Raw genomic sequence first — 26,115 nt, forward strand, 5'->3', positions numbered from 1 at the left:
GATAGATAATAAAACAGTAAATATCATAATGCCTCTATATAAATCCATGGTGCGCCCACACCTTCAATATGGACCCAACAGAAATGAACAAGTAAAGTAACAAAAAGTCCCTCTCAGGGGCTCCAGACCACCAGATCCCTTCAACGGCTACACTCAGGCCCTTTTCAGCAGGAGGTAAGGACCTAGTGCCTCTGGTGCCCCCTATTCTCTGGTCCCAGTCTCACCACCGTCCCCCTATCTGCGACAGGAAGGGGACAGTGGTTATGGATGCCAGAGCCACCTCCGCTGTCTCCTGGGCTCTATTTTCTGCACCCAGCGGAGCTGAGCAAAGCGACTGCCCGAAGCTGGATGGGCAGGGTGTGAATGAAGGGGCCCAGGTGACCAGGGAAGGAAGGGTCAGTCACACCAGCTCAGAGTCCTGCCAAGTCAACCCCTCCCCCACAACACACACACTGCCCCACTGACCCTCAAGACGCAATGGAGAGAGCGCCATCCTGCTGCAGGGAGCTCCGCAGGTTGGCCAGCACCAGGGCATAACACTGCAGGGAGCCGCCAGCTCAGCGACCAGCTAAATTAACCCCAGCCCCCCAGAGATGGGGGAGTCGGTCCCCCCGGGGGGCAGGAAGCTTGGGGGGCCAGGGGAGGGGTCTGGGGGACTGCCCGGAGTGCAGGCTGCCAGAGCAGGGTTAACGGGGTCCGCAGGATTCAGGATCCGCCCTCCCTCTCCCCCCGCGACCGGCTGGGGCTTGGGAAAGCGAGTTTGGCTGGACGCGCAAGTAACCGGGTTCCGGGGCTGGACTCGGATCCCCGCCCCCGCGTCCCCACCCGAGCGCATCGCGTCGAGGCAGCCGCAGCGGGAGCGGAGCAGGGGCAGCATGGGGGTCACGCTGGGCTACTGGGACATCCGCGGGGTGAGCGCGGGCGGCCCCCCAGCCCTGGGGAGGGGCGCGGGTGCAGGAGTGGGGCGGGCGGCCCCCCAGCTATGGGGGAGAAGCTGGGGTGCCGGAGCGGGGCAAGTAGCCCCCCAGCTATGGAGGAAGGGTAAAGGACTGGGGCAGGCAGCCCTAGCTATAGGGGAGTGGTGAGGGTGCAGGAGTGGGGCAGGCGGCCCTAGTTATGCGGGAGGGGCGGGGCTGCAGGAGTGGGGCAGGCAGCCCCCTACCTATGGGGGAGGTCTCTGTAGGGGAATGTATGGGTTGGCTCTATCAGGTTTCCTTGGGGTCACGTGTCATGGTAGCCAAGATTTCCCTGGGAGAGGGGAATGGGCTCTGGCAAGCAGGTCAGTTGACTTTTTGCTGTGAGCCCTAGCAGAGCAGGGCTCCATCCTGTGAACCGGTCCCTCCCCCACCCTCATCCCCTCCCCAAGGGTGGAGCTGGGGGAGAGTCCTGCCTGCAGGGCAGCCAGTGCTAGGGTGACCAGATGTCCCGATTTTTGGGTCTTTGTCTTGTATAGGCTCCTATTAACCCCCACCCTCCTCCCGATTTTTCACATTTGCTGTCTGGTCACGCTAGCCCAGGGGTCCCCAAGGCGGTCGCTGGGGCCGTTGTGTGAGCCAGCAGGACACCGCAAGGCTGCCACCGGGCGCGGCCCCCGCAGAACCGCCCGCCGGAATGCGTTGCCGTTTCTCGGCGGTGGGGTGTCTAGCACCCACCACAGTCTCCTGGGAATAGGAATATGCTATTCCCACAGCAAGGCTGGGGACACTGCCCCAGCCAGTGCCGATGTGCGTCCCTGCAGAAAGCCCTTCACATTCCTGCCCCTCTCTGCAGGGAAACTCTGATGGACCCGTCCCACTGCCAGGCCCTGACTGCGCGCTTCATTTCTAACAGTCTTTCAAAGTTTTCAGAGTAGCAGCCGTGTTAGTCTGTATCCGCAGAAAGAAAAGGAGGACTTGTGGCACCTTAGAGATGAACAAATTTATTTGAGCATCAGCTTTCATGAGCTACAGCTCACTTCATCGGATGTAGCTCATGAAAGCTTATGCTCAGATAAATTGGTTTGGGAATTTTTTGTTTTGTTTTGTTTCCCAGAAAGTTTTGTTTCCCAATAGCAGGTGTCTTGGGGGAGGGGAGGAACGTCACTGGTGGGTGTAGTCCCCCCAGGGGCTTGAGGAAAGGAGCCCCATTGCAATTTTGCATTAGTTGCCACATGGTCTCATCAAAAAAGTCCCTCTTGGGGTCCACAGTGCAATGCAGGGTTCCAAGCTTGGCAGCACCTAACGCAGGCTCCTGAAACCCCAGAGCCAATGAATAGAAACAAATTCAGGCGACTGAAACTCCCCGGAGCATGTTAACGCCGTGGGGCAGGTGTGTTGTCAGTCTCCCCTCACACATACATATGCGCTCCATGGTGGATTTGAGTCTGACAGAGCTTTAGCTCAAGCTACAGCAGCTTGTGCTTTTACAGTTCCACATGGGAACATTATTCATTAAATTGGAGAAGATGGGGATTAATTGAAAGGTGGATAAAAAACTGGTTAAAGGGGAGTCTAGAACTGGCCATACTGAAAGGTGAACTGCCAGGAGGTTACTAGGGGTGTCCCACTCAGGGATCGGTCTTGGGACTAATCTTATTTAACATTTTCATTCATGACCTTGGCACAAAAAGCGGGAGTGTGCTAATAAAATGTGTGAGCGACACAAAGCTGGGAGGTATTGCCAATATGGAGGCGGACCGGAATATCGCACAAGAAGATCTGGAGGACCTTGAAAACTGAAGGAATAGAAACGGGATGAAATTTAATAGTGCAAGGTCATAAATCTAGGGACTAACAACAAGAATATTTGCTATAAGCTGGGGATGTATCTGCTGGAAGCAACAGAGGAACTAAAAGTCCTGAGTATATTGCTTGATCCCAGGATGACTGAGCCCCCCGATGTGATGTGGCTGTGAAAAAGGCTAGTGGAGTCCTAGGATGCATCAGGTGAGGTATTCCCAGTAGAGACAGGGAAGTCTGTGCCATTCGACACGGCACCGGGGAGACCTCCCCTGGAACACGGGGTGCAGGTCTGGTCTCCCGTGGTTCAGAAGGATAAATTCAAACTGAAATAGGGCAGAGAAGGGCTACTAGCATAATCAGAGAAATGGAAAACTCACTGTACAAGAGGCGATGATGTGATGAGGCTGACTACAGTGGCCCATCTGAAACTGCTAGTAGCAAAATTCCACAATGGCTGGAGATGGGACGCTAGATGGGGAGGGCTGTGAGTTACTCCAGAGGATTCTTTCCCAGGTGACTGGCTGGTGGGTCTTGCCACATACTCAGGGTTCAACAGATCACCATATTTGGGGGCAAGAAGGAATTTCCCCCCAGGTCAGATTAGCAGAGACCCTGTGGTTCTTTTTACCTTCCTCTGCAGCATGGGGCACTTACAAGTTTAAACTAGTATCAATGGTGGATTCTCAGTAACTTGAAGTCTTTAAATCATGATTTGAGGACTTCAGTTACTCAGCCAGAGGTTAGTGGTCTGTTACAGGAGTGGGTGGGTTCTGTGGCCTGCGATGTGCAGGAGGTCAGACTAGATACTCGTGATGGTCCCTTCTGGTCTTCAAGTCTGAGCAATGGAGGTTCCCTGGTTCAATCCTGTTTGGTGCATTGGCTAAGATAGAAGCCGTCATGATTGATCTGTGTATAGTTCTAGGCTCCAGCAGCTGTGAGCAGAATTGGGAGGAAGGTCAATTTATCTTGCTTTCTTGGAGAGGGGCAAGCTCTGGGCTCACCCAATGGAACTGGAGGGGTCCTGGGATGTAAGTGCTCTCTTGCTCCTCTCTGCAGCTTGCTCACGCTATCCGACTGCTGTTGGAATACACGAACACTCCCTATGAGGACAAGAAATACTGCGCCAGCGGGGAAGGTAAGGTGTCATGGGTGGAGATCACACCCCGGGCTGCCTTGGCCTGTGGAGTGTGAGACGGGCACTTGCAACGTGCATTGTCTTTTGCAGTCTTGGCAGGGAACCTGTGTGGAGATCAGAACTGGTGTTGGGGAAGGATACAGAAGTAGTTGGGTCTGTATCAGTGCACTGGAGATCACATTGTGAGAGAGGGGTGCGCTGTTATCGTTACGGCTAGGGAATGCTTTAAGATCCATGCTGAACAGTGTTAAATAGCAATAAGTGTCCAGGTCCTTTAACAGCACTGAATGATGCCATCTTGGATCCCGAGTCACCTTTGAGCAGGCCCTTGACTTGGGGTCTAAACTTGTTGAAGGCAATAGAGAGGCTGATGCTGGATCAAGCCCAGATCACTGCTGGAAATTGCAAGGAAATCATTGACACAGGCCAGATTTTTTCCACGGCAAAAATCGATCAAGTTGCAGTTTGCAGATCGCACCAGGCAGGAGAACAGCAGCTTTCGCTGCCACCCCTCAAGTTAACCAGGAGAACTCTGCCGGGCTAGGGGTAGAAACCAGTTCTGAGCAGGTTGTAACCTTAGACTTGTTAGCAATGAGCTCCCTGGAGGTGCTCAGGTTTCAGCAGCTGGGTTAGAAACTGCCTTTTACTCTCTAGCTGGGAATGGGAGGTGAGGATTTGTCAGCTAGCGAGGTCAGTTCTGGAGGCCCGTCTGTACAGCCCCTCCGGGATTACCCCAGTGCCAGTTTTACAGTCAGCACTGGGGGGACTGGGTGAAGTATTTGGCTCTTGGGCTGTTGCACGCGCCACCTTCTTGAGTCTGTGTGCAGTGGGGGTGGGGGAATGGTGCGGAGTGGGGCAGGATGGCTGGAAGGGAGGTGCATTAATGGGGAGGAGGGTCAGACCCTCTTCTCCCTCCTGCCTTAGGTCACTCCTCCTCCAAAGTCTGGTTCGGCCTGGCCTGTATCGGCTTCTATTTGCTGTTGCTTACAGGGCCCCGTCCTGCTCCTGCGGCAGTTGATAGGAGAACTCCCCTTGCTTTCAGCGAGAGCAGGGATCTGCCCTGTATTGGGACAGTGCCCTCTCTCCGAGCTGGCCTTTGTGCCGCTGTAAGGGACGGACTTTGAGGGGCCCAACGCCAGCTGGAGTCAATGGGAGCTGGGGGTGTTGCTCAACCCTCACCAGCCTGTTTCTAGAAGGCAGCTTTGTAAGAGCCACTTCCTATCTCCGCTCTCCCATGGGCTTGGGTTAACTCTTCGGTGGCTGCAGAGAGAGTCTGTGACTCTCTTGGCTTGGACTAAGTTCCCACCTTTTTTTTTTTTTTGCTGAGTCACGCATCCCCAGATTTGGTTACATAATTCTGAAGGTCACAGGGCTGCTCTTTGTCACAGTGAGCGATAAGAAACCCCAGTTGTGTCAAAGCCACATGTTCTCCCCGAGCTTGTTTAGTGCAGGGGTAGGGAGTGGCGAGGTGAGGAGTGATGAAGTCAGGTTGCTTTTGGGCACGGATGCTTTATTACAATGACATTGCACATTTCTGACCCTTTAGAACCACGATAAAATTCCACCTCACAACTTCCCAGGGCACCATGAAAGTAAAATTCCCCTTTCAACTGAGACTCAGAAAGGGCGAGCGACTTTGCGTTAAGGTCATCGCGGCTTTGTCCTCACTACAAAAAGGTGTGGTTTTTACATAGTTATTTCACTCGCTGTAAACTCATGGCGGAGACAAGAGCCTGGCGTTTTTACCTTGATGCAGCTATTTAAGGTCTGCCCTGTAGTCCACCTAGGCCTCAATTAGCCGTTCTCACCCTGTTTACCATGGTGGGCCACATCCCAAAGCTACCTGTATGGCCCTGAGGATGGCACATGGGCCGCAGCTCTGTGCTGATTGAGCCACAGGTTGAGAACCACTGAGCTACATCCAGGTAAGAACCGCAGTGCCTTGGCTCCACCAGAATATTACATCAAGACAGCTATCGCTGTGTAAAAACACCCCTTCTTGCAGTGAAGACCAAGCCACAGTGAGTGAGTGACAGAGCTGGGCGTGGAACCCAGGTGTCCTCACGCCAAGTCTGTGCTCTAACCACTAGACTGTACTCTCTTTTTGGAAGAGAACTAGCTGTGCACTGGACAGGGAAATCCAGTTCTTGCAGATTGTCCTCAGTATAAGGACAATCACAGAGCCTATCCTCTGGCTGGGACGCTGGACCCTGGCTGGAACCTGTACCAGGAGGGGCTTGTCACAAGCACTAGCATCATTTGTCTTGATTCAAGACCGTAAGAATTACAATACCTGCCTTTCGTGGCTGGGGAGAGGGAGATTCTCAGCTGGTGTAAATGAATCTGCATGGATTTACAGAAGCTGAGGGTAAGACCTTAGGTTTGTATCAGGGTAAGTGGCCCATGGGGCCCTATGAGTATTCTCAGGAACTCGTGCCTTGCCTCTCCCCTCTGATTCGGCTGGTCTTATACTCCCCCTGCCCTCCCAGTAAATCCTCTCAGGGTCTGTCTACGCTGCAGTCTGCAGTTGGAGGTGTAACTGCAGCATGTGCCTCTGGCTAGCTTGCATGCCAATAGCAGTGCCAGCTATAGAAGCTCCCCTGGGACCCTGGGTGGGTACTTGGGCAGCTGGCCCATGCTGACACAGCTTTTCCGCTATCGGTACCCGCACTATCTAGATCAGAGCTAGTTCGGGTGTGTCTACATGTGTTGCAGTTACAGCCCTAGATTGCACTCCAGACAGACCCTATGTCCCAGGGGTTGGAGGACAGCCAGCTTATATCCCAGTTCAGGCTGCACTGGTAGGGATGGATTTGCTGCGTGTTTTATTTCATAGCTAGCATGGCACCTGCAGGTAAATAGACCTTTGAGCACTGATAAGCAAAGCTGGATTGCATGTGGCCAGTTATGCTTTGCCTATCGCCCTGTGTCAGACTAAGTGGTGAGGGTTTCATATCATTCGGGCTTGCGGGCACCCTGCCTGATTTTAAAGGGAACCTGAGCCAGCAGGGAAGCGGTTAAATCCAGACGCAGAGCAGAGCATGGTGAGCTGGACTATTCATACTAGCTGCCAAGTCCTAGGAGGAAAGTACAGTTTTAAGGTGGCCTAGAGCAAGGTTTCTATGGGATCCAAATACAGCTGAGGTTTCTGTAGGATCCATAGAAAATCCCTGTTAATACCACCTATCCTGGGGGCCTATATGGCCCCCAGAATCATAGTATCTGAGTACCTCACAGTTTTGACCGTATTTAGCCTCAAAATCCCCCAGTGTGGTAGGGAACTGCGGCAAGTCTTGGATCTGTGTGTTACAGATGGGAAACTCAGGCTCGGAGCGGCTTTGTGATTTCCCCAAGGGAACCCAGGGAGTCTGGAGCAGAGCAGAGATTTGAACTTCAGTCTCCCCAGGCTCATGCTGTTAACTACTGGACCATCTTATTAGAGAAGGGCTTTGGTTCTGTGTTTGTATGGAACCACTCCCCCACCACCCCCATTCCCAGCTAGCCTCAGACACTCAAGTAAGAAGCACATATTGTGATTATGGTGTCTAGCCTTGGCACTGAGCCATTTCATTCTGTTTCTGGAAGGTTGGTAAATGGCACTGTCAGGGAACGAGAGGCCAGCGTGGGCGGGAGTGTTGGCCGAAAGGATCAGATGTGGGGCTTGATGTTAGGAACGTAAATGAGGAGCGTGACTTTTCTCAGAGCAGCTGCAACTCCCTGGGATTTCGATGGGAGCAAGGGGTGCTCGGTACTTCTGAAAATCAGAGGCCAGTGGTGAAAATTGTGGCCGTTAAATATCTATCGCTGCAGCACTGCTCCTTCATGCTTAGATGTCCTGGGGCTTTTCCCTGTTTTTTCTAGGCCCAGATGCCAAGCTGCATGTCTGGAATGGCACAGCTCAGGAATGGGAGGGGGAACACAGGTGACTTTCAAAGTGGCCTGGCCCACAGTGTTAGAGCAGCCCAGAGGGTGCTCTGAGCTGCCACAGCCTTGAGTGGCTGCTCTGTTATGTCAGAACAGGCATGCCCCGTGCCAGGAGCTGAGCAGAAGTGTGGTATAGGGCAGGGGTGATGAGTTGTGTGGGCCTGTGGTGCCCAGGCTCCAGGAATATTCAGGGCCCATGGTGGCTGTGCTCCACCAATGTTTGGGGCCGGGTCTCTCCCCTGGCCCTGCCTGCTGCCCCCGGACGATTTAAAAGGGTCTGGGGGACCCTGGCGGCTGCTGCCACCACCATCAGCCGTGCAGTGGGGCTTCCTGCCCGGCCTCGCTCCTTGCACTCCTGGAAGCAGCCGGCATGGCCCTATGATCCTGGGAGGGGAGGGATGGTGTCTCCGTGCACTGCCCCGGCCCCGAGCGCAGACTCAGCACCTCCCATTGGCCAGATCCCTCACCCTCTCCTGCACCCTTGCCCCAGCCCAGAGCCTGCACCCAAACCCCCTCCCGGAGCCAGCACCCCTCCCGCACCCAAACTCCCTCCCAGAGCCTTAGGTAGGGGTAGGGTGGGGGTGGGACTTGGACCCATTCTGGGCACCACCAAAAATTATACAAACCTGCTGTCCCAAGCATAGAGCTGTCCAGGGGTTTCCCTGGTGGGAAGCTCTGTCTGGGTTCTGGCCCTTTTCTGCTGCTCGAGTGGTGAAAAGGGGCCAGCTTGGGGACCTAAGTCTTTTTCTAGCCCTGGACTTGGAGAAGTGTTGGTTAGAGGCAAGTCATGGGCCAGGGCCTTCTCCCCTCCGCTCCTGGGGTGTGGGGAGAGGGAGAGAGCAGGGGAGCTCTGCACTGGAAGAAAGACTCAATCTCCAATTGCCCATCTGACTAAAAGTGAGGACTCTCGGCCTACAGCCACGGTGGGGGATGGGGAGGGAAGGAGACGAGGGGAAGGGAAGATGGAGGGTCCGGGTGAAGAGGATGGGAGGGAAAGGAATACAGTGAGTGGGTGGCTGGCAGGGGAGAGATGCAGTGGTGAGGGTGTTTGTGGGGTGGCAGTGCTGGGTGGAGATGCAGTGAAGGGGTTGGGATGCAGTGAGTGGGTGTGGGGAGTGGGATGGGAGATGCAGTGGTGGGGAGGTGATGTTGATTAGGAGATGCAGTGGGGCGGGGGGTTGGTGGTGAGGGAGATGCAGTGGGGGGGGGGGCAGGTCTCCGTGCCATAGGACTTACCATCCTGTTCTTTATCTCCAGGTCCTGATTATGATAGAAGCCAGTGGACTAACGAGAAAGAGAAGCTGGGGCTGGATTTCCCGAACGTATGTAGCAGCCTCCTCTGCCCTCACCCGTGTGTCACCAGGGAGGACAGGGTCAGAGGGGGAAGTGGTTGGAGACTAGCAGCTGGCTCTCAGGTGGAGCCAGGCTGTTGGCTGGAGAAGAGCTCCCGGCTCTCCAGTGCCCCCTTGGCTGGCGCAGGAGTCTCAGGCCTTGCGGTCTTCGCGGCAGCAGCCGTGCCCAGCCTCAGTGGGATCAGTGGTTGTGCATGGCCGTGAGGCACTGAACAGGGAATCTGGGGCCCTGGTGTCCACCTGCTCTCCCAAGCAGGGTAAAAAGGGGCAGGGAGAGGCTGTCTCTGAGCACAGGTGGACTCCAGCAATGTGCAGGGCCTGCTCATGAGACACTTGGCTCTGCTCTTTGACCTCCCGCCGACTAGGCGGCACAAGTAGCTTGGTGGCTGCAGTGCCCTCCGAGAGCAGGATAAATGGGTGGGGAGAACTTATCCCCTGACACCCTGTCTTTGCCCTCCCAGCTCCCCTATCTCATTGATGGCCAGACAAAGCTCACGCAGAGCAATGCTATCCTCCGCTACATAGCGCGCAAACACAAGATGGGTGAGTATCACTGCGAGTCGAAGGCTTGTCTGCACGGGGAAGTTGACAGGACCAGCTCTTCTGGAATAGGTCCCTAGTCCAGAGTAAAAGTGATGGGCCATTATTCTAGAAGACCTAGGTCATTCCAGAATAGCTGTGCTGGACAATTCCCTCTGGTGAAGACAAGCCCTTAGAGGCTAGTTGAGATTTAAACCAGGGTTGCTGAGCCGCTCTGCCCCTGTGTGTTTTCTGACTCCCAGCTGGCGAGAGCGAGGAGGAGATACAGAGAGTGGACATGCTGGAGAACCAGGTGATGGATTTCCGCCTGGCCTTTGCAAGGGTGTGCTACAACCCTGACTTTGTGAGTGAATCCCTGCTCCCCTGGGGGTGTGGGTCAGAGCTGGAGTGCAACAAATGGCTCTGGAGGGTCACATGGGGATAACAGGTGTAGATATAATCCAGAGCTTTATAAACCTCCATTAATTACCTGGGAAGAAGTGTTGTTATCCCCATTTTACAGAGGCGGGGGAGAGAGAGGTGACGTGACTTGCCTGAGGTCCCACAGTAAACCAGTAGCAGAGGTAGGATTAGAATTTGAGACCTCCCTAGATTCAACACTGCCTGTTCCCCCAACCCACGGTGCCTCATAGACCAAGAGAGGTGGGATTGCTGGTCACAGGGATTGTGTCAGAGCAGACCAGTCTGGGAAGTCTATTACCCGCGGCCCATCTTTAGCCACAGCCTCTTCCTTTAAAGGAAGGTGAATAATTTCTATCGTGCACCTGACTAGTTACCCGATACTGACATGGGAGGGAAGAGTGTCTGGGATGGGAGATCCCTTCAGATCAGTTTATGCCCCAAAGGCTGGGACTGAATTACCCTTGTCGCTGCCTACGGCCGCACTAGGAAGCCAAAACTCTGAGTTGCTCCAGGGTGGTGGGGATTGTGATGATTTGACCCACAGCTCCCTTGCTTCTATTTTCCCTTTTGCAGGAGAAACTGAAGCTGGAGTACTTGGAGCAGCTGCCTGGGAAGCTGAAGCTGTTCTCCCAGTTCCTGGGGGACAGGAAGTGGTTTGCTGGGGAGAAGGTATGTGGCTACAGAGGGACTGAGGACAGAGCTGCTCCGTGTTAGAGAGAGGCCAGAGATGGGAAGTGCAGATCTGGATGGTTCTGATCTGACGCTCTGCTTATTTTCATTCTAATTTCCCAGCTCACCTATGTCGACTTCCTTGCGTACGACGTCCTGGATCAGCACCGCATGTTCGCGCCCAAGTGCCTGGATCAGCTGAAGAACCTGAAGGATTTTCTTGACCGATTTGAGGTGAGCTTGGCCCTGACTCCCCTGTGACATGCTGCTCTCTGGATCTCCAGGGCTGGCCAAGCTAGTTCCAGGTCTGCAGTAGTCTGCAGCACGTGACCTTTGGTCAAGTTACTTTTCCCAATTAAGGTTAATAGATGGTTTCCATTCTAAGCCTTCTGCACCCTTTGTCTTGTCAAAACAATAACCCACCTCTTGGTGCTTTTCACAATATATGGAATTGGAGTTCACCTTAAAAAGGAGGTGTTCACGACAGAAGACAATCACACACTAAAGACACATAAACAAGTTTCCACACAGCTCAAGTTCCAGCATTGTCTCCCTTGTGAAGCACTCCAGACAGGGAACTGGTGAACAGCTAGTAGCTGAATAATATATTGCAAGTGCACATCATTTACAGTCCTGAATTTCTCAAGCTTGGATCTTGGGCAGAGGAGATTTTGAAGAGCAGAGTGAGTTTGGAACCAGACAAACTGTTTTTGAGAGATGGAGCTTTGAGAAGTTACAGGACTTCCTGCTCTTAGAAAGTGCTTTATGGGCTCCTAAACCTAGAGCAGCTCAGCAACATAAGGGCCTGGCTTTTAGAAGTTCCGAGTGAAATCAATCGGAGATGTGAATGGTCAACAGCTTTGAAAAACCACATGCTCGGGACCTGATCCAAAGCCTTGTGAAGTCTGTGTCAAGACTCCCATTGATTTCAGCACACTTTGGCTCAGGCCTTTGGTCCTCCAGAAGAACTGTTGCAGTGGGGGAGGAAAATTAGGAAAAACTTTTCCACTAGGAGGGTGGTGAAACACTGGAATGCATTACCTAGGGAGGTGGTGGAATCTCCTTCCTTAGATATTTTTAAGGTCCAGGCTTGACAAAGCCCTGGCTGGGATGATTTAGTTGGGGACTGGCCCTGCTTTGAGCAGGGGGTTGGACTAGATGACCTCCTGAGGTCCCTTCCAACCCTGATATTCTATGATTCTTTGAACCGGGCCATAGGGACACGTCTGACAAGCCGTGGCTGCATGCCTTTCTGGTTTGCCATGGGGAGCAATTCCCAAGGAGCTGTTTGGCTGCGGCCTTTGCTGAATTTCTGGCTGTGACGAGGGGTAGGGGGCACGTGAGGAGCTGATGATGTCTCTTTACGTTGATGGATCTTCTTTTGCTTTCCCTGTAGGCCCTGGAGAAGATCGCTGCCTACATGAGTTCTGGCCAGTACATGAAGGCTCCTGTTTTCTGGAGAACTGCCCAGTGGAGCAACAGAAAGGAGTAGGCTCAACTGGAGCTCAGCAAACGTCAAACAAGTCTCTTGGCATGGACCCACTGCAGCATCTGAGAAGGAGCTGGAGACCCCTGGGACCCCTCTAGCTTGCAAAGTCCCATTGAACAGCAAATCAGCAATGGCTGAAATCTCCAAGCCCTGTCGTAATCCTTCCCGCTAAGCTAACTGTGCGATTTCCCAGTTACTGGCTAATGAAAACATTTTGGTGACTGTAGAGTCGTCTCCGCTTATTGACTCTCCTGGTTTCTATTTTTTAAAAACAAGTAGCTCTCTCGGGAGTTCTGATTAGCAGGTACTCATCAAGCCTTAGTTCTACTTTTGAACCTCTTCTGAGTTTCAGCATTTATCCCAGCATGCAGGCCAATTCCTGCTTCCACTGGTGCTCTCCAGATGGCCAAGTGGCTCTCTGACAAAGGGCTTTGAATTTCAGAGGTGTTGAACACCCATCACTCCTTTGAGCCCATGAGCATTTGAAAATGTAAATAGAAGGATAATTCTCCCATCCCCTTACACCTGCTCTCTCCTGGAGCCACCCTACACACACCGGCTTGTGATCACACACACAGAAAGAACATGATGTTCCAAAGGGGAAATCTTCAGTCCCTTTTGTGACTAGAGACGTATAAAAAGTTGGCTAGTTCCTGGGGGCCACTGTGAGAAAGCCCTGTTGTCATATCCAATGCATAATCAAGGTACTAATTAAATCATGATCCTCCCCTCTGACAGGACAGCTCAGCCAGGTAGAGGGGAGAGAAAGCGGGACACACCCAATCAGGTTTCTAAGTCTGCTGCACCCTGCAGCCCCTGTCTGACACAGAGGGCCAGATCCCCAAGAGAACTCAGTCTGGGCCCTCCTTTCAGTGCCTGCAACAGAGCTGAGCTGTCTGGAAGCTGGGGTCCAAAGCACTGAACTGCTGCCGGGTTGCACACAGCTGTGAGAACAAGTAATGCAATGCTTGTATGTACTGGGAGCCACAGTTGTGAGCAGGGTTAGGAAGAAGTCTGGATTTGTGCAACTGCAAAGAACGCACAGGGAATTTGGGGGGAGTAGCAGAGAGGGACCCAGTCATTCCAATGAGGTGGAGGGTTTGAGGCTGATGTAAATGCCTGACCTTTCAACCTCCAAAGCCACAGGCCTCTGCTGCTTAAGCTAAAGGAGATCTTCCCCTGGCTGGCAGATGTAATAAGTCCTTTATCTTCCTTTGGGCTCAGCTACTCGAGGACACCATCACACACTTGCTCCTGGGTACACAGAGCCAGTACATTACACAGTGAGCGCCAGTGTTCATGGCAACGTTTGTGATTATAGCTCCCTTGCTGAGCACCGTGTGAGCCAGGGGGTCCCTGTGTTTCTTCCTCCAATCTCTAGCAAACTAGCAGTGTACGCCCTTTGTTCCCCACAACGATCACACAACATGGTTCTCCCCTGTGCCTAAACACAAGGGCCAGCTACCCTGACACTAGCATGGAGAAATGGTGACCCCAGGGGGGCAGAGGGTGAGGTGCCAATGGGGAAGGAGAGGGGGAGCAGCAGGGAAGAAGTGATGCTGGTGGGAGGAGAAGAAAACCTTGGGGGACATAAGTGGGGCCTGGGCCTTTTGGAAACCCCTGCGTGGGGATGGGGAGGTATCGATTGCCCGCCCAGAGTTCTCTTCCTGGAGTACTGCATTGGAAGGATGCCAGCTCGGCCCAATCCCCTCTTTGCCCTGGCAGTTGATGCTCAGTGCAACCATGGCTGAGGCCTGCTGGTGCCACTGGCCGTGCCCCTCTCAATTTCAGGGGTGCTTATTTTCTTCCTCTTGCTTCTCACGTTTGCAGCACACAGTAGAGACATCTCCCCTAGCTGGGAAGCAGGGGCCTGATTCTGATCAGACCCTGGTGTAAATCAGGAGTAACCCCGCTGGGCCCAGTTCTCTCACTCACCCAGGGGTAAGTCAGGAGTAACCCCGCTGGGCCCCATTCCCCTCTCGCTCACCCAGGGGTAAGTCAGGAGTAACTCCATTTAGGTCAGGGGAGCTGCCTTGGTGCTAAACTGGGTGAACAAGAGGAGACTCGGGCCCGCTGTTTTCCGGGGGGCTGAGCGCGAGCTTGGCTTCGGATTCACTCTCCGTGCAGTCCCCTTGCTTCGAGCCCCATCTCCTCTGCCAGCGGCTCGAGCCGTTTTCCAGCCGCTCCCTCCTCCTCCCTTTCTGCCCAGGCTCCACCCCTGCCGGGAGTTGATTCATTTAAAAAGGCACTGCCCCGTGTGAAACAAAAGCCGGGCGAGAACGATTCGGGCTGCGCGTTCCCTTTAAACCCCTCCCCCTCCTTCCGCCCAATTCGGTTTTGCTCCGCAGCCGCGCCCCTTGCTGGGCAGGCTATAAACGTGCCGCGGCGCCAGTGTGAGCGGTTCTCTGCCAGGTGCAGCCGCCGGAGCAGCAGCGTAAAGCGCCAGGGAGAGCAGCGCAGGATGCCGGCGGTTCTCGGGTACTGGGACATCCGCGGGGTGAGTCAGTCCGTGCCACAGCCCAGGCTCCAGGGGGCTGTCTAGCAAAAGCTGCTGTTTTCACTTCTCCCTCCCCTGGGCAACCATGGGCCCCCCTGGGCCTGACTCTCCGGGTCCTGTCTCTGCGTGGGGCCCCACCAAATTCACCGCCAGGAAAAACGTGTCACTGTGTGTGTGCTTGCTGTTACCCTCCGCTCCACAGATCTCACTGGGAGACCAGCGTGTCTCAACCTGGGGGCCCCGACCCAAAGGGGAGTTGCAGGGGGGGTCACAAGGTAACTTTAGGGGTTACGGTATGGCCACCCTTACTTCTGAGCCGCCTGCAGAGCTGGGTGGTCGGAGAGCGGCTGTTTGCTGGGCACCCAGCTCTGAAGGCAGCCCCCTGCCAGCAGCGGTGCAGACCGAGGGGTGGCCATGCCCTACTGTGCCATGCTTACTTCTGGGCTGCTGTCTAGCTCTGCCCGCCCCCTCCCTAAACCTTGTGACTGCCACTGCCCCCTCCCCCCCTTGTTGGATCAGGACCCCTACAACATTGTGACATTTCAGATTTAAACAGCTGGAATCATGAAACTTGCAGTTTTAAAAAATCCTAGCACTGTGAACTTGACCAAAATGGGCTGTGAATTTGGCTGGGCCCTATTGATGGAGCTGATGCTGCCCCTGCTTGTGAATTATGCCCAGAAGCCCACCTGCCCCTCCTTGCAGCGAACGCAGCCTGTGGGCCCCACTGCTTTCCTGCATGGCTTTCAACAGAGTCCTCTGCTTTTGCAAGAGTCTCTGTAGATGAGCACCCAGAAAAACCAAATAAGGTTGCCCCGTGCTATTGGCCCAGGGGTCTCTAGGGATCTATAGGCGGCTTCAGAGCAGTGGGACAGGTCTTGGGGAAGTGGCCTCTGTTCGCTCGCCACAGTGAAGAGTGAGGAAGGGGCAAGTAGAGGGCCAAAGCACCTGACTCAAGATTGGAGGTCGGGTAGATCTCGCTCCATTATCTATTTCCCTTCCCACCCCAAGGGGACAACTGGCTGCTCAGAACAGGGATGGTCTCAAGCTGTTCCACGCCACTGGAAGGCAGAAACGGCCTTACCCCTGAGCATGCCATCTCCTGCTCCCATGCACGTGGCGCTGTGCGCTGTAGCCCTCGTGCCTTGCACGGTGTCCATGTGGGAAGGGCTGGATTGCAAAACTGTTACACGTACAAGCCCTGTGTGCAGCTGGGGGTGGTAGGTTTTGAGGCTTGGTTGGCACTGGGCACCAAACTGCTCTGCCTGGGCTTGTTTGAGCCTGCCTTGTGTTGTCAGACACCACCGGTGTGGTGTTCTGCTCTGTCCAGTGTTGATAACAGTTGGCTGCATGCGTGTGTTCCCTCTGTGTGCTGCCCTGGCTCTGCAGGTAGCTGACCCAGCAGACCCCGAGAGAACCCCCAATGACCACAGACTCCGAGAAGGTACGAAGGCACCTAGCCAGGTTTATTGTCAAACAAAGCACAGTAATAGTTCCCCGTAGACTCTACAGGACATACTATGAATATGTGCCGCCAGGTCAGCGACCAGCTAAATTAACCCCAGCCCCCCAGAGATAGTGGGGGGGGGGGCTCGGTCCCCCTGGGGGGCCAGGGGAGGGGCCTAGGGGGCTGCCCGGAGTGCAGACCGCCAGGGCAGGGTTAACAGGGGTCCGCAGGATTCAGGATCCGTCGTCGTCCCCCCTGCGCGACCGGCTGGGGCTTGGGAAAGCGAGTTTGGCCGGACGGGCAAGTAACCGGGTTCCGGGGCTGGACTCGGATCCCCACCCAAGCGCATCGCGTCAAGGCAGCCGGAGCGGAGCAGGGGCAGCATGGGGGTCACGCTGGGCTACTGGGACATCCGCGGGGTGAGTGCGGGTGGCCCCCCAGCCCTGGGGAGGGGCGCAGGTGCAGGAGTGGGGCGGGCGGCCCCCCAGCTATGGGGGAGAAGCTGGGGTGCCGGAGCGGGGCAAGTAGCCCCCCAGCTATGGAGGAAGGGTAAAGGACTGGGGCAGGCAGCCCTAGCTATAGGGGAGTGGTGAGGGTGCAGGAGTGGGGCAGGCAGCCCTAGTTATGCGGGAGGGGCGGGGCTGCAGGAGTGGGGCAGGCAGCCCCCAAGCTATGGGGGAGTGGTGAGGGTGTAGGAGTGGGGCAGGCAGCCCCCTAGCTATGGGGGAGGTCTCTGTAGGGGAATGTATGGGTTGGCTCTATCAGGTTTTCTTGGGGTCACGTGTCATGGTAGCCAAGATTTCCCTGGGAGAGGGGGAATGCGCTCTGGCAAGCAGGTCAGTTGACTTTTTGCTGTGAGCCCTAGCAGAGCAGGGCTCCATCCTGTGAACTGGTCCCTCCCCCACCCTCATCCCCTCCCCAAGGGTGGGGCTGGGGGAGTCGTCCCTGCAGGGCAGTCAGTGCTAGGGTGACCAGATGTCCCGATTTCTGGGTCTTTGTCTTGTATAGGCTCCTATTACCCCCCACCCCGTCCCGATTTTTCACATTTGCTGTCTGGTTACGCTGGCCCAGGGTCCCCAAGGCGGTCGCTGGGGCCGTTGTGTGAGCCAGCAGGACACCGCAAGGCTGGCACCGGGCGTGGCCCCCGCAGAACCGCCCGCCGGAATGCGTTGCCGTTTCTTGGCGGCGGGGTGTCTAGCACCCACCACAGTCTCCTGGGAATAGGAATATGCTATTCCCACAGCAAGGCTGGGGACACTGCCCCAGCCAGTGCCTATGTGCGTCCCTGCAGAAAGCCCTTCACATTCCTGCCCCTCTCTGCAGGGAAACTCTGATGGACCCGTCCCACTGCCAGGCCCTGACTGCCCTCTTCATTTCTAACAGTCTTTCAAAGTTTTCAGAGTAGCAGCCGTGTTAGTCTGTATCCGCAGAAAGAAAAGGAGGACTTGTGGCACCTTAGATGAACAAATTTATTTGATTTCATCTCACTTCATCGGATGTAGCTCATGAAAGTTTATGCTCAGATAAATTGGTTTGGGAATTTTTTGTTTTGTTTTGTTTCCCAAAAAGTTTTGTTTCCCAATAGCAGGTGTCTTGGGGGAGGGGAGGAAAGTCACTGGTGGGTGTAGTCCCCCCAGGGGCTTGAGGAAAGGAGCCCCATTGCAATTTTGCATTAGTTGCCACATGGTCTCATCAAAAAAGTCCCTCTTGGGGTCCACAGTGCAACGCAGGGTTCCAAGCTTGGCAGCACCTAACGCTGGCTCCTGAAACCCCAGAGCCAATGAATAGAAACAAATTCAGGCGACTGAAACTCCCCGGAGCATGTTAACGCCTTGGGGCAGGTGTGTTGTCAGTCTCCCCTCACACATACATATGCGCTCCATGGTGGATTTGAGTCTGAGAGAGCTTTAGCTCAAGCTACAGCAGCTTGTGCTTTTACAGTTCCACATGGGAACATTATTCATTAAATTGGAGAAGATGGGGATTAATTGAAAGGTGGATAAAAAACTGGTTAAAGGGGAGTCTAGAACTGGCCATACTGAAAGGTGAACTGCCAGGAGGTTACTAGGGGTGTCCCACTCAGGGATCGGTCTTGGGACTGATCTTATTAACATTTTCATTCATGACCTTGGCACAAAAAGCGGGAGTGTGCTAATAAAATGTGTGAGCGACACAAAGCTGGGAGGTATTGCCAATGTGGAGGCGGATCGGAATATCGCACAAGAAGATCTGGAGGACTTTGAAAACTGAAGGAATAGAAAGGGGATGACATTTAATAGTGCAAGGTCATAAATCTAGGGACTAACAACAAGAATATTTGCTATAAGCTGGGGATGTATCTGCTGGAAGCAACAGAGGAACTAAAAGTCCTGAGTATATTGCTTGATCCCAGGATGACTGAGCCCCCCGATGTGATGTGGCTGTGAAAAAGGCTAGTGCAGTCCTAGGATGCATCAGGTGAGGTATTCCCAGTAGAGACAGGGAAGTCTGTGCCATTCGACACGGCACCGGGGAGACCTCCCCTGGAACACGGGGTGCAGGTCTGGTCTCCCGTGGTTCAGAAGGATAAATTCAAACTGAAATAGGGCAGAGAAGGGCTACTAGGATAATCAGAGAAATGGAAAACTCACTGTACAAGAGGCGACTCAAGGACCGTGGCTTGTTGAGTCTGACCAAACGAAGGCTGAGGGGAGATAGGCTCGTTCTCTATTAATACATTTGGGGAGGGAGAGGAGTTATTTAAGTGAAGCGCCAATGTGGACACAAGAACAAATGGCTATAAATTTGCCCATCAACAAGCTGAGCCTTGAAACTAGATGGAGGTTTCTGACCATCAGAGGAGTGAAGTTCCGGAGCAGCCTCCCAAGGGGAGCAGTGGGGGCAAAACACCGAACCGACTTCAAGACTGAGCCTGATGAGTTCATGGAGGGGATGATGTGATGAGGCTGACTACAGTGGCCCACCTGAAACTGCTAGGAGCAAAATTCCACAATGGCTGGAGATGGGACGCTAGATGGGGAGGGCTGTGAGTTACTCCAGAGGATTCTTTCCCAGGTGACTGGCTGGTGGGTCTTGCCACATACTCAGGGTTCAACAGATCACCATATTTGGGGGCGAGAAGGAATTTCCCCCCAGGTCAGATTAGCAGAGACCCTGTGGTTCTTTTTACCTTCCTCTGCAGCATGGGGCATGGGTCACTTGCAAGTTTACACTAGTATCAGTGGTGGATTCTCAGTAACTTGAAGTCTTTAAATCATGATTTGAGGACTTCAGTTACTCAGCCAGAGGTTAGGGGTCTGTTACAGGAGTGGGTGGGTGAGGTTCTGTGGCCTGCAATGTGCAGGAGGTCAGACTAGATACTCGTGATGGTCCCTTCTGGTCTTCAAGTCTGAGCAATGGAGGTTCCCTGGTTCAATCCTGTTTGGTGCATTGGCTAAGATAGAAGCCGTCATGATTGATCTGTGTATAGTTCTAGGCTCCAGCAGCTGTGAGCAGAATTGGGAGGAAGGTCAATTTATCTTGCTTTCTTGGAGAGGGGCAAGCTCTGGGCTCACCCAATGGAACTGGAGGGGTCCTGGGATGTAAGCGCTCTCTTGCTCCTCTCTGCAGCTTGCTCACGCTATCCGACTGCTGTTGGAATACACGAACACTCCCTATGAGGACAAGAAATACTGCGCCAGCGGGGAAGGTAAGGTGTCATGGGTGGAGATCACACCCCGGGCTGCCTTGGCCTGTGGAGTGTGAGACGGGCACTTGCAACGTGCATTGTCTTTTGCAGTCTTGGCAGGGAACCTGTGTGGAGATCAGAACTGGTGTTGGGGAAGGATACAGAAGTAGTTGGGTCTGTATCAATGCACTGGAGATCACATTGTGAGAGAGGGGTGCGCTGTTATCGTTACGGCTAGGGAATGCTTTAAGATCCATGCTGAACAGTGTTAAATAGCAATAAGTGTCCAGGTCCTTTAACAGCACTGAATGATGCCATCTTGGATCCAGAGTCACCTTTGAGCAGGTCCTTGACTTGGGGTCTAAACTTGTTGAAGGCAATAGAGAGGCTGATGCTGGATCAAGCCCAGATCGCTGCTGGAAATTGCAAGGAAATCATTGACACAGGCCAGATTTTTTCCACGGCAAAAATCGATCAAGTTGCAGTTTGCAGATCGCACCAGGCAGGAGAACAGCAGCTTTTGCTGCCACCCCTCAAGTTAACCAGGAGAACTCTGCCGGGCTAGGGGTAGAAACCAGTTCTGAGCAGGTTGTAACCTTAGACTTGTTAGCAATGAGCTCCCTGGAGGTGCTCAGGTTTCAGCAGCTGGGTTAGAAACTGCCTTTTACTCTCTAGCTGGGAATGGGAGGTGAGGATTTGTCAGCTAGCGAGGTCAGTTCTGGAGGCCCGTCTGTACAGCCCCTCCGGGATTACCCCAGTGCCAGTTTTACAGTCAGCACTGGGGGGACTGGGTGAAGTATTTGGCTCTTGGGCTGTTAGACTCAAGAAGGTGGCGCGTGCGCGTGCAGTGGGGGTGGGGGAATGGTGCAGAGTGGGGCAGGATGGCTGGAAGGGAGGTGCATTAATGGGGAGGAGGGTCAGACCCTCTTCTCCCTCCTGCCTTAGGTCGCTCCTCCAAAGTCTGGTTCGGCCTGGCCTGTATCGGCTTCTATTTGCTGTTGCTTACAGGGCCCCGTCCTGCTCCTGCGGCAGTTGATAGGAGAACTCCCCTTGCTTTCAGCGAGAGCAGGGATCTGCCCTGTATTGGGACAGTGCCCTCTCTCCGAGCTGGCCTTTGTGCCGCTGTAAGGGACGGACTTTGAGGGGCCCAACGCCAGCTGGAGTCAATGGGAGCTGGGGGTGTTGCTTAACCCTCACCAGCCTGTTTCTAGAAGGCAGCTTTGTAAGAGCCACTTCCTATCTCCGCTCTCCCATGGGCTTGGGTTAACTCTTCGGTGGCTGCAGAGAGAGTCTGTGACTCTCTTGGCTTGGACTAAGTTCCCACCTTTTTTTGTTTGTGGGGTGGCAGTGCTGGGTGGAGATGCAGTGAAGGGGTTGGGATGCAGGGAGTGGGGTGGGAGATGCAGTGGTGGGGAGGTGATGTTGATTAGGAGATGCAGTGGGGCGGGGGGTTGGTGGTGAGGGAGATGCAGTGTGTGTGGGGGGTGAGGGGCAGGTCTCCGAGCCATAGGACTTACCATCCTGTTCTTTATCTCCAGGTCCTGATTATGATAGAAGCCAGTGGACTAACGAGAAAGAGAAGCTGGGGCTGGATTTCCCGAACGTATGTAGCAGCCTCCTCTGCCCTCACCCGTGTGTCACCAGGGAGGACAGGGTCAGAGGGGGAAGTGGTTGGAGACTAGCAGCTGGCTCTCAGGTGGAGCCAGGCTGTTGGCTGGAGAAGAGCTCCCGGCTCTCCAGTGCCCCCTTGGCTGGCGCAGGAGTCTCAGGCCTTGCGGTCTTCGCGGCAGCAGCCGTGCCCAGCCTCAGTGGGATCAGTGGTTGTGCATGGCCGTGAGGCACTGAACAGGGAATCTGGGGCCCTGGTGTCCACCTGCTCTCCCAAGCAGGGTAAAAAGGGGCAGGGAGAGGCTGTCTCTGAGCACAGGTGGACTCCAGCAATGTGCAGGGCCTGCTCATGAGACACTTGGCTCTGCTCTTTGACCTCCCGCCGACTAGGCGGCACAAGTAGCTTGGTGGCTGCAGTGCCCTCCGAGAGCAGGATAAATGGGTGGGGAGAACTTATCCCCTGACACCCTGTCTTTGCCCTCCCAGCTCCCCTATCTCATTGATGGCCAGACAAAGCTCACGCAGAGCAATGCTATCCTCCGCTACATAGCGCGCAAACACAAGATGGGTGAGTATCACTGCGAGTCGAAGGCTTGTCTGCACGGGGAAGTTGACAGGACCAGCTCTTCTGGAATAGGTCCCTAGTCCAGAGTAAAAGTGATGGGCCATTATTCTAGAAGACCTAGGTCATTCCAGAATAGCTGTGCTGGACAATTCCCTCTGGTGAAGACAAGCCCTTAGAGGCTAGTTGAGATTTAAACCAGGGTTGCTGAGCCGCTCTGCCCCTGTGTGTTTTCTGACTCCCAGCTGGCGAGAGCGAGGAGGAGATACAGAGAGTGGACATGCTGGAGAACCAGGTGATGGATTTCCGCCTGGCCTTTGCAAGGGTGTGCTACAACCCTGACTTTGTGAGTGAATCCCTGCTCCCCTGGGGGTGTGGGTCACAGCTGGAGTGCAACAAATGGCTCTGGAGGGTCACATGGGGATAACAGGTGTTGATATAATCCAGAGCTTTACAAGCCTCCATTAATTACCTGGGAAGAAGTGGTGTTATCCCCATTTTACAGAGGTGGGGGAGAGAGAGAGGTGACGTGACTTGCCTGAGGTCCCACAGTAAACCAGTAGCAGAGGTAGGATTAGAATTTGAGACCTCCCTAGATTCAACACTGCCTGTTCCCCCAACCCACGGTGCCTCACAGACCAAGAGAAGTGGGATTGCTGGTCACAGGGATTGTGTCAGAGCAGACCAGTCTGAGAAGTCTATTACCTGCGGCCCATCTTTAGCCACAGCCTCTTCCTTTAAAGGAAGGTGAATAATTTCTATCGTGCACCTGACTAGTTACCCAATACTGACATGGGAGGGAAGAGTGTCTGGGATGGGAGATCCCTTCAGATCAGTTTATGCCCCAAAGGCTGGGACTGAATTACCCTTGTCGCTGCCTACGGCCGCACTAGGAAGCCAAAACTCTGAGTTGCTCCAGGGTGGTGGGGATTGTGAGGATTTGACCCACAGCTCCCTTGCTTCTATTTTCCCTTTTGCAGGAGAAACTGAAGCTGGAGTACTTGGAGCAGCTGCCTGGGAAGCTGAAGCTGTTCTCCCAGTTCCTGGGGGACAGGAAGTGGTTTGCTGGGGAGAAGGTATGTGGCTACAGAGGGACTGAGGACAGAGCTGCTCCGTGTTAGAGAGAGGCCAGAGATGGGAAGTGCAGATCTGGATGGTTCTGATCTGACGCTCTGCTTATTTTCATTCTAATTTCCCAGCTCACCTATGTCGACTTCCTTGCGTACGACGTCCTGGATCAGCACCGCATGTTCGCGCCCAAGTGCCTGGATCAGCTGAAGAACCTGAAGGATTTTCTTGACCGATTTGAGGTGAGCTTGGCCCTGACTCCCCTGTGACATGCTGCTCTCTGGATCTCCAGGGCTGGCCAAGCTAGTTCCAGGTCTGCAGTGTCTGCAGCACGTGACCTTTGGTCAAGTTACTTTTCCCAATTAAGGTTAATAGATGATTTCCATTCTAAGCCTTCTGCACCCTTTGTCTTGTCAAAACAATAACCCACCTCTTGGTGCTTTTCACAATATATGGAATTGGAGTTCACCTTAAAAAGGAGGTGTTCACGATAGAAGACAATCACACACCAAAGACACATAAACAAGTTTCCACACAGCTCAAGTTCCAGCATTGTCTCCCTTGTGAAGCACTCCAGACAGGGAACTGGTGAACAGCTAGTAGCTGAATAATATATTGCAAGTGCACATCATTTACAGTCCTGAATTTCTCAAGCTTGGATCTTGGGCAGAGGAGATTTTGAAGAGCAGAGTGAGTTTGGAACCAGACAAACTGGTTTTGAGAGATGGAGCTTTGAGAAGTTACAGGACTTCCTGCTCTTAGAAAGTGCTTTATGGGCTCCTAAACCTAGAGCAGCTCAGCAACATAAGGGCCTGGCTTTTAGAAGTTCCGAGTGAAATCAGTCGGAGATGTGAATGGTCAACAGCTTTGAAAAACCACATGCTCGGGACCTGATCCAAAGCCTTGTGAAGTCTGTGTCAAGACTCCCATTGATTTCAGCACACTTTGGCTCAGGCCCTTGGTCCTCCAGAAGAACTGTTGCAGTGGGGGAGGAAAATTAGGAAAAACTTTTCCACTAGGAGGGTGGTGAAACACTGGAATGCATTACCTAGGGAGGTGGTGGAATCTCCTTCCTTAGATATTTTTAAGGTCCAGGCTTGACAAAGCCCTGGCTGGGATGATTTAGTTGGGGATTGGCCCTGCTTTGAGCAGGGGGTTGGACTAGATGACCTCCTGAGGTCCCTTCCAACCCTGATATTCTATGATTCTTTGAACCGGGCCATAGGGACACGTCTGACAAGCCGTGGCTGCATGCCTTTCTGGTTTGCCATGGGGAGCGATTCCCAAGGAGCTGTTTGGCTGCGGCCTTTGCTGAATTTCTGGCTGTGACGACGGGTAGGGGGCACGTGAGGAGCTGATGATGTCTCTTTACGTTGATGGATCTTCTTTTGCTTTCCCTGTAGGCCCTGGAGAAGATCGCTGCCTACATGAGTTCTGGCCGGTACATGAAGGCTCCTGTTTTCTGGAGAACTGCCCAGTGGAGCAACAGAAAGGAGTAGGCTCAACTGGAGCTCAGCAAACGTCAAACAAGTCTCTTGGCATGGATCCACTGCAGCATCTGAGAAGGAGCTGGAGACCCCTGGGACCCCTCTAGCTTGCAAAGTCCCATTGAACAGCAAATCAGCAATGGCTGAAATCCCCAAGCCCTGTCGTAATCCTTCCTGCTAAGCTAACTGTGCGATTTCCCAGTTACTGGCTAATGAAAACATTTTGGTGACTGTAGAGTCGTCTCCGCTTATTGACTCTCCTGGTTTTTATTTTTTAAAAACAAGTAGCTCTCTCGGGAGTACTGATTAGCAGGTACTCATCAAGCCTTAGTTCTACTTTTGAACCTCTTCTGAGTTTCAGCATTTATCCCAGCATGCAGGCCAATTCCTGCTTCCACTGGTGCTCTCCAGATGGCCAAGTGGCTCTCTGACAAAGGGCTTTGAATTTCAGAGGTGTTGAACACCCATCACTCCTTTGAGCCCATGAGCATTTGAAAATGTAAATAGAAGGATAATTCTCCCATCCCCTTACACCTGCTCTCTCCTGGAGCCACCCTACACACACCGGCTTGTGATCACACACACAGAAAGAACATGATGTTCCAAAGGGGAAATCTTCAGTCCCTTTTGTGACTAGAGACGTATAAAAAGTTGGCTAGTTCCTGGGGGCCATTGTGAGAAAGCCCTGTTGTCATATCCATGCATAATCAAGGTACTAATTAAATCATGATCCTCCCCTCTGACAGGACAGCTCAGCCAGGTAGAGGGGAGAGAAAGCGGGACACACCCAATCAGGTTTCTAAGTCTGCTGCATCCTGCAGCCCCTGTCTGACACAGAGGGCCAGATCCCCAAGAGAACTCAGTCTGGGCCCTCCTTTCAGTGCCTGCAACAGAGCTGAGCTGTCTGGAAGCTGGGGTCCAAAGCACTGAACTGCTGCCAGCTTGCACACAGCTGTGAGAACAAGTAATGCAATGCTTGTATGTACTGGGAGCCACAGTTGTGAGCAGGGTTAGGAAGAAGTCTGGATTTGTGCAACTGCAAAGAACGCACAGGGAATTTGGGGGGAGTAGCAGAGAGGGACCCAGTCATTCCAATGAGGTGGAGGGTTTGAGGCTGATGTAAATGCCTGACCTTTCAACCTCCAAAGCCACAGGCCTCTGCTGCTTAAGCTAAAGGAGATCTTCCCCTGGCTGGCAGATGTAATAAGTCCTTTATCTTCCTTTGGGCTCAGCTACTCGAGGACACCATCACACACTTGCTCCTGGGTACACAGAGCCAGTACATTACACAGTGAGCGCCAGTGCTCATGGCAGGTTTCAGAGTAACAGCCGTGTTAGTCTGTATTCGCAAAAAGAAAAGGAGTACTTGTGGCACCTTAGAGACTAACGAATTTATTTGAGCATGAGCTTTCGTGAGCTACAGCTCACTTCATCAGATGCATACCGTGGAAACTGCAGCAGCAAGTTTTTTCATGCAGTTGATAGATTTCCACTCCATACGGACAGGTTTCAGAGTAACAGCCGTGTTAGTCTGTATTCGCAAAAAGA

At 53.6% G+C, this 26,115-nt stretch overlaps 2 protein-coding genes across 3 annotated transcripts; both read left to right on the top strand.

The window, feature by feature from the left end:
* The first annotated feature begins 875 nt into the window (after window positions 1-875).
* LOC144278197 (glutathione S-transferase 2-like) lies at window positions 876-12,473 on the top strand. The gene is made up of 8 exons (XM_077839410.1): window positions 876-911; window positions 3,777-3,855; window positions 9,037-9,101; window positions 9,593-9,674; window positions 9,914-10,014; window positions 10,647-10,742; window positions 10,866-10,976; window positions 12,139-12,473. Exons 1-8 carry the CDS (start codon window positions 876-878, stop codon window positions 12,232-12,234), a joined length of 666 nt encoding a protein of 221 aa, XP_077695536.1. The 3' UTR covers window positions 12,235-12,473.
* Window positions 12,474-14,571: 2,098 nt separating this feature from the next.
* Window positions 14,572-24,818, top strand: LOC144278187 (glutathione S-transferase 2-like). Of its 2 annotated transcripts, none has more exons than XM_077839396.1 (8): window positions 14,572-14,728; window positions 19,785-19,863; window positions 21,381-21,445; window positions 21,937-22,018; window positions 22,258-22,358; window positions 22,993-23,088; window positions 23,212-23,322; window positions 24,484-24,818. In XM_077839396.1, the coding sequence occupies exons 1-8, from the start codon at window positions 14,693-14,695 to the stop codon at window positions 24,577-24,579; spliced, it is 666 nt and encodes a 221-aa protein (XP_077695522.1). In that variant the 5' UTR covers window positions 14,572-14,692; the 3' UTR covers window positions 24,580-24,818. The 2 variants fall into 2 exon arrangements, with proteins under 2 accessions (XP_077695522.1, XP_077695523.1); XM_077839397.1 differs by lacking the exon at window positions 14,572-14,728 and adding an exon at window positions 16,559-16,594.
* The last annotated feature ends 1,297 nt before the right edge of the window (window positions 24,819-26,115 follow it).

This window comes from Eretmochelys imbricata, chromosome 21 (assembly GCF_965152235.1).
Source record: "Eretmochelys imbricata isolate rEreImb1 chromosome 21, rEreImb1.hap1, whole genome shotgun sequence".
Classification (NCBI taxonomy): Eukaryota; Metazoa; Chordata; order Testudines; family Cheloniidae; genus Eretmochelys; species Eretmochelys imbricata.